At 38.1% G+C, this 13,800-nt stretch overlaps 2 protein-coding genes across 3 annotated transcripts in view; one reads left to right on the forward strand and one right to left on the reverse strand.

The window, feature by feature from the left end:
• Nucleotides 1–599: 599 nt before the first annotated feature.
• On the reverse strand, nt 600–2,434 carry LOC107586032 (uncharacterized). Of its 2 annotated transcripts, none has more exons than XM_016273245.1 (5): nt 1,983–2,434; nt 1,772–1,842; nt 1,121–1,285; nt 967–1,028; nt 600–791 (listed from the first exon to the last, which is right to left on the reverse strand). In XM_016273245.1, exons 1-5 carry the CDS (start codon nt 2,141–2,143, stop codon nt 615–617), a joined length of 636 nt encoding a protein of 211 aa, XP_016128731.1. In that variant the 5' UTR covers nt 2,144–2,434; the 3' UTR covers nt 600–614. The 2 variants fall into 2 exon arrangements, with proteins under 2 accessions (XP_016128731.1, XP_016128730.1); XM_016273244.1 differs by having other exon boundaries at nt 1,109–1,285; nt 1,983–2,428.
• Nucleotides 2,288–13,800, forward strand: part of LOC107586005 (exostosin-2-like) — a 32,483-nt gene continuing 20,970 nt past the window's right edge. Inside the window, exons 1-8 of the mRNA XM_016273218.1 lie at nt 2,288–2,366; nt 2,866–3,113; nt 3,233–3,456; nt 3,695–3,784; nt 8,299–8,415; nt 8,500–8,695; nt 10,508–10,647; nt 13,049–13,142. Coding sequence (XP_016128704.1) covers nt 2,288–2,366; nt 2,866–3,113; nt 3,233–3,456; nt 3,695–3,784; nt 8,299–8,415; nt 8,500–8,695; nt 10,508–10,647; nt 13,049–13,142 — 1,188 coding nt within the window. The remainder of the gene's footprint in view (nt 2,367–2,865; nt 3,114–3,232; nt 3,457–3,694; nt 3,785–8,298; nt 8,416–8,499; nt 8,696–10,507; nt 10,648–13,048; nt 13,143–13,800) is intronic.

The following is a 13,800-nucleotide window of genomic DNA, read 5'->3' on the forward strand; positions in this document are numbered from 1 at the left end:
AAATGGTGGACCAGCATAATCACTCTCCAAAATATTAAGTAAATATGACGGTCCACAAACTTGTTGATGTTCCTGTCATTGTTGAAATCAAATGGCAAGGGTCAACTCTGCTTTATGTCAGAGATTTCAGCAAGGTTATGATTATGATTGTACCATTATGATTACAAACAGTTTATAAGTGTTCTTGCTACACATAACTGCTGTGACTTATATTGGAACACAGTAGGTTTATAACAAATGCTTTATTATCAACATGAAGTATCAGCCTGTACTGTAGTACTAAAAAAAGGCACATTTCTACTTACTATTGTAGTTCCAGACACAAATTATCTTAATAATCATAATAAATATTCAGACAAGCGCACCTATTCAGCCCACTTTTAACTGAAAAGTCTATCTATCTATCTATCTATCTAGTCATTTTTGAGAGTCACAGTTCTCTATTGAATTTGAATTACATTTCACTGTATTTTTGACTCTTTACTCATTTTAAAATTTCAGAAATGAACATATTTCTCTTTCATTGTATTCATGTTTTCCTAACTAAACTACGCCAACATAAACTAAAATGTCTGAAAACAGATTTTAGTGGATCTTACAGGTACATTTATCCTTTATTCTGACAATCCATTATCAAATATCACACTTACATCCAATTTCCTGTCAAGTAGCTGAATTTCTTTCTCCACTTTGCGCATTTTTAAAGCTCTGTATGCCATTTCTTGCTTTCTGTTTGAGATCTCTATTTTGAGATACTTCTTGTATAGTGTCTTAACATCTTCCACAGGTTCCTTTAAAAAGAAAGCATTAAAAGAATGAATTTATTAAATATTAATTCAACTTGTTTGAATTTGTACATATTTTTTTCTAAGCATTTACTGTGTATTTAAATATGATATTGTTTATTTAATACTATGATCATTGATATCCCATTAAAAATGAAAATAAACAGAGATGTAAACTTACAGAGTCCAGCTCTTCGTCTGATAACACAGGTGGCTGAAGTAGGGCCAGTCCATGTTCAGTCACTGAAATGATGTGATATGAATTATGCATATTTACTGCAGTATCGATTTGTAGAGACAAATATAGCATGTGGTGCACATACCTTTGACATAACTGCTGCAGCCAGCTGTATCTCCTGGATCAGAGGAGCAGCCACCAACTATGCTCGCTATGATAGGACCCTCCTCATTGTTCTCAGGGGGCAGCTCCTCTTCATCTATGTACTCCTCTTTTGTTGGGACTAGTCCCATCTTCTTCAGTGCAGCCCTTCTCTTGTTAGCTAAATTATGTTAAACCTTCAAGTTATTCAATTCGAAACACTGAGTTTTCAAAATTCAAATGAAAAATTCTGGGTTCCAGCGGTTTTCAAACTGGGCCCAAGGGGGCCACAAGGGGGTGCTAAGGGTCTGAGGAAACGGTCACAAAAAAAAAGTCTAAAACGTACAAGAGAAAGGTTTGATTACACTTTGACTCTGCTTTATAACAAGAACAATAATAATAATAAACAAAAAAAAGTGTTGCACTGTACACGCTTTCAAGAACAGTTTGTATTTTAGGTGTAAAATTACTACAAATTAATTACTATAAATAAGATAAAACATCTGTTGTGTGTTATCATCATAGTTATACATTTAAAATTCTGAAATATATACAGCTGACATTACTCTAAAAGTGAGTAAAAAAAAGGGATAATGTCATTATATTGGGCAGTCCCTAACAAAAATAAAGGGCATCAAACCCACTAAAAAAAAACACCATGACCTACCACTTTGAACGATATTTTTGTATTTCGTCTTCACTTGTTGCCACGTTCTTCTAGGTCCCATAGGGTTGGATCTGTAATTGTAAGCGTGACCAACAGCAGAATAAGACTGTAGCCAAAACATAATACACATACACTATTTGGTCAGCACAGGTGTCATGTATATTGCGTATTTAGTGCTCTCCCAGACTAATTAAATGATAGATATACTTACGCATTTAATTTGGCAGCTATTTTTCGCCACGCATCCTGACGGACTTTTGCAGCCGCTATAGTATTCCCTTTGGTCTTTATTAAATGTTTAACTTCCTCATATCCTTCCATTAAAAGTTGCAATTCAGCAGCGCTGAAATATGCAGCCCGCTGTTTAGCCATGCTGTGATTAGGCTAGTCTACACAGACTTATAAATTCTCACATGAACGGTCAGCTGTCTTTATTAGCTAGATATGTAAATCCGAGATATGTGTTAGAAGAGCCGGAAAAACTCCATTTCAGATCGAGCTAGGTCAATCCGGGGTATGAGAACTAATCCGGGCTTTGTTAAACCATTGTCGAAGAACAGGACCCAGAAGACTGTTTCTTGCCTAAAAACACCAGGCATAAAGAAAAGATTGCTCTAATACCCTAACTAATGCTCAATAACACCGTTTACAGTTATTTACGCCATAAGAAAAAATGGTGGCTGAAACGGCGAACTGATAGCTGTTGTTAGTGGCTGCGTTTAAAATAACTAGTGAGCTAGCTAGCTAGACACATACGGAACGTGGCATTAACACCTAAAAATGCTGTCTAGGTAGGCGGCTTACTAGGTTTGAAGCCACAGCCTATGCCTCACATTATTTCTCCCTCTACAGCAGATGGCGCACGCGACCCGAATTACAAGAAAAACTGATGGAACTACGCATGAAGGAGAGACTAAGTTCTTTCCTGTCAGCTGTCCCTTTAGCATTAGCATAAGGAATGTATTGTGGGATAATAAACAAAATTCAGTCAAACATTTCAATATCAGCCTTTGCAGCATACTGGACCAACAAATGAGATTATGGTTGAGGCGTGCTGAGATTTGAGGCAGTGAACTGGATACAGTAAAGGTTAGTTCATGATTTTGTAGTTATCTTCTCTGTGGTCTTACTGGGTTTGATCGCAACAGGGATGTTCCAGTTCTGGCCTCACTCCATTGAATCCTCCGCAGAATGGAGTCTGGACCGTCGTAGTGTGCATGATGCTCCTTTGGTCAGGATACCTATGAGCAGCCCTATTCCTGAGAGAGGTGACCTGAGCTGTCGAATGCACACTTGCTTTGATGTGTATCGCTGTGGATATAATCCCAAGAATAAAATCAAGGTGATGCAAAGAGAGATAGTATTGTGTTATTGATTTAGGTTTATTAGGTTGGATGTCATTACAGGGCGATTTTGATCTATTAATGGTGTGTGTGTGTGTGTGTGTGTGTTTGTACACAGGTGTACATCTATCCTCTTCAGCGATTTGTGGATGAAGTAGGAGTGCCTATCAGCAGCACTGGCCTGTCTCGAGAATACAATGACCTGCTGAGCGCCATCTCGGACAGTGATTTTTACACTGATGATGTGAGCAGAGCATGTCTGTTCATACCCTCCATTGATGTGTTGAATCAGAACTCTCTGCGGATTCGTGAAACCGCTCAGGCATTGGCCATGCTGCCCAGGTAGATATATATCTTTCAGTATTTGCTAATTATCTTTGCCTACCTCGGCTTTACTGGTTCCTTTATTGTTTTTTTGTTACACTGGCAGCTCTCCACTTTCTCTTTTACAGTGTCCCTTCTGGCACTCTTCTAAGCTGTTATATAACTCATATTTTAGCATTAGAAACATATGCTCTGTATTTCTGAAGTCATAACTCACTGTTATGCAAGCTACATAAATGTATTGATACGATTTTAGGTGGGACAAAGGCATGAACCACCTGCTGTTCAATATGCTTCCTGGAGGACCTCCTGATTACAATACAGCTCTGGATGTGCCCAGAGACAGGTGAGAGTAGAAATTAACAGGCACATTGCTAAATTGCTAAATATGTCAGCAAGTCTGAATGTTCAAATCATTTTGAAATTATGTACACTTCCAGTCAAAAGTTTGGTGTTAGTAAGATTTAAAAAATTAGATGTATTAAACTAATCAGAAGTGAAACTGAAGAGGTTTACCTGTTTAAAATAAATTCAGTTCTTTTGAACTTTCAATTCATCAAAGCAGCATAAAAACATATAATGGTTTCAACAAAAATATTAAGCAGTACAAGTGTTTTCAACGTTGATAATAGTAAGAAATGCTTATAGAACACTAAGTCAGCATATTGTAATGATTTCTTAAAGGTGGGGTAAGTGATTTCTGGCAGCCAATGTTGATATTTCAAATCACCAAAACCAACATGCCCCTACCCCAAAAGGGTCTCACCCCTATTTTGACAGCTCCGCCCCACACATATGTACGCAACCCAGGCAACGATTAGTTCTGTGAAACAAAGCAAAACCAATGTTACACCATGTCTACACCAGACGCGAGCAGTGCGGCACGTCAAAATACTATAGAACTATAGATTATAATCCGTGATGCTGTCTACACTGGATGCGGTGTGACACGACAAATTTGTAAACAGAAAACTGCTGCTGCGTTCTATTTATGACATATTGACACAAATTTAAAATAATTTTCAGCGGTCGCTTTATCGCGTCCAGAGTAGACAGACTTTAGCTGTTGCAGCGCAGCGCGACAACTGTCGTGTCTGGTGTAGACACGGTGTTACTCGCCTATCAAGAAGAAACAAAGCAACCTCGGCATCCGATCGCAGGCCTTCCGCTCCTTGAGTTCTCTCCAGCACTGGAAAGCTGATCCGATATTTACATGGGTCCTACTTCTTGCTTTATCGTAAGCCTTCTTTTGTTCCACAGACGTTATCGTCTTTTGTTTTTTATCCGCCATCTCTATCTTTCTTTCTTCGCTCGGCTCGGCTAATGTCCATCCTCCTGTGCACTGAGCGCTCTCTCCTCCACATCATGAGTCACATCAGTAGTCACACCCCTTAGTGCTGATTGGCTACAAGTTTGTTTTGGTACTCAGCCCTACTCAGCTTTCTAAAGTGTTTAAAAAAAAATACATACCCCACCTTTAAGGATCATGTGAAACTGAAAATAATGAAATAATGGCTGCTGAAAATTCAGCTTTGCCATCACAGCAATAAATAGCATTTTAAAGTATATATTAAAATTGAAAATAGTTACTTGGAATGTTAATATTTCACAGTTTCACAGTATTACTGTATGCTTGATTTCATAAGGACCTTCTTTCAAAAACAATAAGACCCTGAACTAATCCCTGAACTTCTGAACTTTTGTGTATTGATATAATGATTTTCTGAGAATGATTTTCTCAGATAATCTCTTTACCCTTGATATCTCACCTTTTATTTTCATATTGTGTGGACAATATTCAGATCCTCATATTTTTTGGATAACTGTATCTTATTCTGGAATTCTGGCTTCAGAGTAAACTAGGAAAGATTTGATCTTTCACATTGTATGTATTTCAGTATGTATTATTTCATTAATTTTGTGTGAGTTTAGTCCTTTCACAGACATCTTAGTGACCTATAGCTGCCAGTTTGCTCTGTATTTGCTGTTTCAGAAGTGAGTGGTGTTGAATTATTTTTATTTTTTTATTAAAATTTAGCCTTGAAAACACTAAACATGAACACTCCCAACAACACCCACATTTTATTGCATAATTGGCATCCATTCTTGTTCAGATTAATCTTAGTTAAGTTGCAGTCTTTGACATAAATGAAAGACATACTGTGGTTTTATACAGTTCCCTCTTTTTAAAGAACAAAGTGCCCTTGAAAACCATTTCCCTACGGTAAAAATTGTCACTGCATACAATGGTAAATGTCTAATGGAGATTGGATGTAATATTCGCCAGTTGAGGGCGGTGTGTCTCTATGTTTGACCTTGTGCAGCAGCAATGTCACCTGAGAATCAATAAATGCGCTCATATCCTTTCTTATATTTTTTGGTCTCAGGATAGTTGTATTTACGTAAGTTTGCAACATGGCACTAAGACGCGAGCAGTGCGGCACGTCAAAATACTATAGAACTATAGATTATAATCCGTGATGCTGTCTACACTGGATGCGGTGTGACACGACAAATTTGTAAACAGAAAACTGCTGCTGCGTTCTATTTATGACATATTGACACAAATTTAAAATAATTTTCAGCGGTCGCTTTATCGCGTCCAGAGTAGACAGACTTTAGCTGTTGCAGCGCAGCGCGACAACTGTCGTGTCTGGTGTAGACACGGTGTTACTCGCCTATCAAGAAGAAACAAAGCAACCTCGGCATCCGATCGCAGGCCTTCCGCTCCTTGAGTTCTCTCCAGCACTGGAAAGCTGATCCGATATTTACATGGGTCCTACTTCTTGCTTTATCGTAAGCCTTCTTTTGTTCCACAGACGTTATCGTCTTTTGTTTTTTATCCGCCATCTCTATCTTTCTTTCTTCGCTCGGCTCGGCTAATGTCCATCCTCCTGTGCACTGAGCGCTCTCTCCTCCACATCATGAGTCACATCAGTAGTCACACCCCTTAGTGCTGATTGGCTACAAGTTTGTTTTGGTACTCAGCCCTACTCAGCTTTCTAAAGTGTTTAAAAAAAAATACATACCCCACCTTTAAGGATCATGTGAAACTGAAAATAATGAAATAATGGCTGCTGAAAATTCAGCTTTGCCATCACAGCAATAAATAGCATTTTAAAGTATATATTAAAATTGAAAATAGTTACTTGGAATGTTAATATTTCACAGTATTACAGGTTTACTGTATGCTTGATTTCATAAGGACCTTCTTTCAAAAACAATAAGACCCTGAACTAATCCCTGAACTTTTGAGCGGTAATGTATTGATATAATGATTTTCTGAGAATGATTTTCTCAGATAATCTCTTTACCCTTGATATCTCACCTTTTATTTTCATATTGTGTGGACAATATTCAGATCCTCATATTTTTTGGATAACTGTATCTTATTCTGGAATTCTGGCTTCAGAGTAAACTAGGAAAGATTTGATCTTTCACATTGTATGTATTTCAGTATGTATTATTTCATTAATTTTGTGTGAGTTTAGTCCTTTCACAGACATCTTAGTGACCTATAGCTGCCAGTTTGCTCTGTATTTGCTGTTTCAGAAGTGAGTGGTGTTGAATTATTTTTATTTTTTTATTAAAATTTAGCCTTGAAAACACTAAACATGAACACTCCCAACAACACCCACATTTTATTGCATAATTGGCATCCATTCTTGTTCAGATTAATCTTAGTTAAGTTGCAGTCTTTGACATAAATGAAAGACATACTGTGGTTTTATACAGTTCCCTCTTTTTAAAGAACAAAGTGCCCTTGAAAACCATTTCCCTACGGTAAAAATTGTCACTGCATACAATGGTAAATGTCTAATGGAGATTGGATGTAATATTCGCCAGTTGAGGGCGGTGTGTCTCTATGTTTGACCTTGTGCAGCAGCAATGTCACCTGAGAATCAATAAATGCGCTCATATCCTTTCTTATATTTTTTGGTCTCAGGATAGTTGTATTTACGTAAGTTTGCAACATGGCACTATTTTACCTCCGTAGATAAGTTGCGATTGAATTGACACTTCATGGTTTTCCACAATGACATTGAACCACAGTGCTGACAGACTGATGCCAGACTCTTCAAGAAGTCCAAGCTGGATTTAAGAATCTTCTTGGTGTTTCAACACCCTTGTATTGAGATAAACTGGAATGCTTGCAAAATGTATAATTAAAATAGTCCAACAAATCTATTCATACATATCAGTGTCCCAGAACTGTCCTATTCAGATGTCTTGTTTTTTTCTTTTCAATTAAATGTATTAAATGTGCATTTGTATCATCATCCTAGTGTGTTCCTTAGACCCAGAGATCAAAGATGCACTGAGAGCGATCATGAAAGAGAATAGCACACTACCGCCTAGAGCAGGCAGACAAACATAATCTCCTGGTATTTACTGCAACATGGGCCATGTTTCTCAGCCTATTACTTGGCCGATCTTTTGCTTTGGATGGAAAAGGTGAGTTTTATGTACTAGAAAGCCCTGAAATGATGAACACTTATCTGGAGCTGTAGGGAATTTCCTGGGCTCATCCAGCTGTGCTCCATTTGGCATACAGCCTCATCAGAACCAGCTGCCCATATGTGCATATGTGTGGGGTGAGAAAAAAAAGACAGTGTATGTCGCGTGGCCATATTTGCAGCTCTCCCTATACGCACTCCATTCCCTCAATCCGAGCACCGTTTGACGTTTTATTGACTCGTTGTAGAACGAGGATGCAAAGGCAACTCTGTTAAATGCTTCGGAGTGGCATGTTCACACATTTGTCATGTAAAACCAGATTAAGGATGTGTTTTATCTTCAGTGCCTTTTGCTGACACTCGCGGCGACAGAGTTGTCATCTTCGTTGCGTTTGTTTCACAGAGCCCTGCTGGCTGGGGGAGGCTTCTCCACATGGACGTACAGGCAGGGTTATGATATCAGCATCCCCGTATATAGCCCTTTATCTGCTGAGGTGGACCTTCCTGAAAGGCAACCAGGGTGAGATCCTGCTTTTTTGACATTGATTAACCAGTTTCTATTTAATGATGGAAAATGACATCACATAATACTTGTTTATTTCAGGCCCCGACGCTACTTCATTCTGTCATCTCAGACGGCCATCCATCGGGAATACCGTGTGGAACTGGAGAGGCTGAAGGAGGAGAATGGGGAGGCCCTGCTCCTCCTAGACAAATGCAGTAATCTCTCTCAGGGTTTGGCATCGGTCAGAAAGCGCTGCTATAAAGGACAGGTCTACGACTACCCACAAATTTTACAGGTTGGTTTCTCTGCACGTCCATTCATATTAAACAACATTGACACATAGTAAATATGCTAGAACATATTTTAAATGTTGCAAATATTAGAATCACTTAGCGACTAAATTCATAAAAAAATATATATTAAAGGGATAGTTCACCCAAAAATGAATGTTTATCTGCTTACCCCCAGGGCATCCAAGACGTAGGTGACTTTGTTTCTTCAGTAGAACACAAACAAAGATTTTTAACTCAAACCACAGTCTGTCAGTCATATAATGGAAGTGAATAAGAATCATGGCTTTGAGAGTCAAAAAAACATACAAAAACAAAATAAAACCCTGTGGCTCGTGACGATACATTGATGTGTAAAGACACGAAACAATCGGTCTGTGCAAGAACTGAACAGGATTTATATTGTTTTTTTACCTCTGATTCACCACAATGTCCAAACGGTCCTGAGCGCGTTCGCGTCGTCTTCTTCAGCCGGCGGCGGTGTGTGATGCGTCGTCGTCTTCTTGCTTTACGACAGATCGCAGACTTATAAGTAGGGCTGTGCAATTAATCGCATGAGATTTGTCATGCGCATCTCGTCAGTAAAGCCGGTTCCGTGATTGGTAGTAAATCACCATCACCTTCTTTCAGATGGAGTGGCATTTAATACACCGAGCCATAGTTCACTGACAAGCTAGGCGATATCGCGTTCATAATCGAATGTGATTCATCTGTGATTATGAACGCGATATTGCCTAATTGTCAGTGAACTACGGCTCTGTGTAGTGAATGCCGCTCAATCTGAAAGCAGGTGATGGAGCTTTACTACTAATCACGGGACCGGCTTTACGGACGAGATGCGCATGACAATTGCATGCAATTAATTGCACAGCCCTACTTATAAGTGCATTACCGCCACTTATCTCTGAAATGGACCATTGACACTCTATCTACAATCTCAATTAGGAGTGTCAATTTTGGATATGATGTTTATATGTTTATTTATTTTTAATGTCGTTTATGTTTCATGTTCAAGTTTTTAATGAAATTAATTGCATGATGTATAATTATATAATTATATAAATATTATTATTTATATAATATCACATTTTGGGGCATATAACTGCATTCTTGTAGGCTACATTAAGGCTACACTAAGCAACTGCATGCAATGTAAAATAACGTACTGATCTGGCATTTGTGTTAAATGCATTTTAACATATTATTTTTTCCATAATTAATCAAACCAAATTAACACGTCAGCCCTAAATTTTTCTCCTTATAATATATATATTTTTTAATTGCTTACATTATTAACTAACATTGGATTTAAATTTTTATTATAGATAAAACGTTAGTTAGTTAAATTTATAAATGATACATCATTGTGTAAAGGCATCCTGGCTTTGAGAGCTTGGCTCAAACATTCCTAGAGACTTTAAATATTCAACCCATTCTGAAGCATTCTTTACCACGGCAACACATTTCTTCATCGGCGTAAGCAAAAAAAACAAAACACGCTGTTCCTGTCCACCATGCTCATCTCCCCGTCCAGCCCTGTCTAGACAGGAAGTATGCTTATCATCTGGGCTGGGTGCTGCAGTACATCTGGGAGACGTTCCACAGTGAGGAGGAGCAGAGGCCAAATCCCTGTGAGAGCCATCACCCCCTTTTCAACACAAAGCCCCTCCAGACTCTGATTCTAGCACCTTTCATTGCAACCCCTTCATTTACACCACACACCTAGATCACACTGCTGTCTGTTACAGCATGACTGGAGAAGTCTAGGAGTGTATCGTTATTATAGATGACAAATGTGTCTCTTGTGTGTTCTGTAGGAGTCATCATTCTGTGTAGTTCTGCGAGGGGCCCGGCTCGGCCAGGCCACACTTAGTGATGTGCTGCAGGCAGGATGTGTCCCTGTCATCATGGCTGACTCTTACATTCTGCCTTTTTCTGAAGTGCTGGACTGGAAAAGGTAAAGATCAAAAATCTGTTTTTGTCGGTCATCAGTGTTCATGAATAAAGTTAATATGGTACCTGACCTACTGATCATCTTATGAATGTCTAATTAAGAAAAGTCATATTGAACACTTATTATAACTTCCGAAAGTCATGAGGTAACACTGAATAATAAGCAAATCAATAGTTTATGTACATTTAGATATAAAAATGACCTCATTAATCAAAAGCTGAATGTTCCGCAGGTCATGCGCATCTCGTCAGTAAAGCCGGTTCCGTGATTGGTAGTAAATCACCATCACCTTCTTTCAGATGGAGTGGCATTTAATACACCGAGCCATAGTTCACTGACAAGCTAGGCGATATCGCGTTCATAATCGAATGTGATTCATCTGTGATTATGAACGCGATATTGCCTAATTGTCAGTGAACTACGGCTCTGTGTAGTGAATGCCGCTCAATCTGAAAGCAGGTGATGGAGCTTTACTACTAATCACGGGACCGGCTTTACGGACGAGATGCGCATGACAATTGCATGCAATTAATTGCACAGCCCTACTTATAAGTGCATTACCGCCACTTATCTCTGAAATGGACCATTGACACTCTATCTACAATCTCAATTAGGAGTGTCAATTTTGGATATGATGTTTATTTTTTATATAATTTTTAATGTCGTTTATGTTTCATGTTCAAGTTTTTAATGAAATTAATTGCATGATGTATAATTATATAAATATATTTATATTATTATTTATATAATATCACATTTTGGGGCATATAACTGCATTCTTGTAGGCTACATTAAGGCTACACTAAGCAACTGCATGCAATGTAAAATAACGTACTGATCTGGCATTTGTGTTAAATGCATTTTAACATATTATTTTTTCCATAATTAATCAAACCAAATTAACACGTCAGCCCTAAATTTTTCTCCTTATAATATATATATTTTTTAATTGCTTACATTATTAACTAACATTGGATTTAAATTTTTATTATAGATAAAACGTTAGTTAGTTAAATTTATAAATGATACATCATTGTGTAAAGGCATCCTGGCTTTGAGAGCTTGGCTCAAACATTCCTAGAGACTTTAAATATTCAACCCATTCTGAAGCATTCTTTACCACGGCAACACATTTCTTCATCGGCGTAAGCAAAAAAAACAAAACACGCTGTTCCTGTCCACCATGCTCATCTCCCCGTCCAGCCCTGTCTAGACAGGAAGTATGCTTATCATCTGGGCTGGGTGCTGCAGTACATCTGGGAGACGTTCCACAGTGAGGAGGAGCAGAGGCCAAATCCCTGTGAGAGCCATCACCCCCTTTTCAACACAAAGCCCCTCCAGACTCTGATTCTAGCACCTTTCATTGCAACCCCTTCATTTACACCACACACCTAGATCACACTGCTGTCTGTTACAGCATGACTGGAGAAGTCTAGGAGTGTATCGTTATTATAGATGACAAATGTGTCTCTTGTGTGTTCTGTAGGAGTCATCATTCTGTGTAGTTCTGCGAGGGGCCCGGCTCGGCCAGGCCACACTTAGTGATGTGCTGCAGGCAGGATGTGTCCCTGTCATCATGGCTGACTCTTACATTCTGCCTTTTTCTGAAGTGCTGGACTGGAAAAGGTAAAGATCAAAAATCTGTTTTTGTCGGTCATCAGTGTTCATGAATAAAGTTAATATGGTACCTGACCTACTGATCATCTTATGAATGTCTAATTAAGAAAAGTCATATTGAACACTTATTATAACTTCCGAAAGTCATGAGGTAACACTGAATAATAAGCAAATCAATAGTTTATGTACATTTAGATATAAAAATGACCTCATTAATCAAAAGCTGAATGTTCCGCAGTCATTACTTCATTCTTCAGTGTCACATGACCGTGGACCACAAAACCAGTCTTAAGTGTCTATTTTTCAAAATGGAGATTTGTACATCATATGAAAGCTGAATAAATAAGCTTTCCATTGATGTCTGGTTTGTTAGGATAGGACAATATTTGGTTGAGATACAACTATTTGAACATCTGGAATCTGAGGGTGCAAAAAAATCTAAATATTGAGAAAATTGCCTTTAAAGTTATCCAAATTAAGTCCTTAGCTTTGCATATTACTAATCAAAAATGTATTTTTGATATATTTACGTTAGTAAATTTACAAAATATCTTTGCTTAATATCCTAATGATTTTTGGCATAAAAGAAAAATCTATAATTTTGACCCATACAATGTATTTTTGGCTATTGCTACAAATATACCCCAGCGACTTAAGACTGGTTTTGTGGTCCAGGGTCACATATGTTCAAGAAACATTTGTTACTATTGTCAAAGTTGCAGTATTAATTTGGTCACGTGAAAATCAAGTGCATTGAATTGTCATTTGTGTGTGTGTGTATTTGCAGGGCATCTGTTGTCATTCCAGAAGAGAAGTTGCCAGAGATGTACACTATTTTGAAGAGCATCCCTCACAGACAAGTGGAGGAGATGCAGAGACAGGTAAGAATGTGATTACACTGTTGTAGTGACAGTGAAAATTTGCATTCAGTGCATCAGTAGCATCTGTCCATCATGGTGGTTGACAGGTCATTCTCACTTCTTAGGTCAACCCAAGGACTAAAAATGACTGTGAAGACACTCTATTTTGTGCAATTCACTCCATCCTTTTCTGTGAAAGTTTGAACAGAATTACAGATACACTTGGAGATATTTGTAGAAAACCAACAACCCTGAGCCCTTTGTGACAGTTAGTAAACGGTACCAAATACTGAGTCACATTCAGACTAAATGCGAGCAATCATCTCAGGTTTAATACAGGGTGAAGCTGAGGTTAAAGAAGTCAAAACCTCTCTTCTTCTCCACTAACATTCTTTCTTCCTATCAATGGAGTGCTAGCTCTGCTATGAAAATAACTGTTAGACAGGTAGGTTAATGCCAAAAACAATATTCCTGCAAGTGTGTACTTTTGATTCTCTAAAGATGAAATTTCTCCTGCCATAGTAAATCATGATGAAAGCTAATTTTAAGTATTAGTGATGTATCTTTATCCAAACAAATTGTTAACCGCACACTTTCACTTTATTTTTTCCCCTTCAGCTTTTTCAGCTGTACACTTATGTGAAAGTGACTAAACCACATGGAATGCGTGTAAAGAGAT

The sequence above is a fragment of the Sinocyclocheilus grahami genome, unplaced genomic scaffold (assembly GCF_001515645.1).
Source record: "Sinocyclocheilus grahami isolate Dianchi unplaced genomic scaffold, SAMN03320097.WGS_v1.1 scaffold76.1, whole genome shotgun sequence".
In the NCBI taxonomy this organism is placed as follows: Eukaryota; Metazoa; Chordata; class Actinopteri; order Cypriniformes; family Cyprinidae; genus Sinocyclocheilus; species Sinocyclocheilus grahami.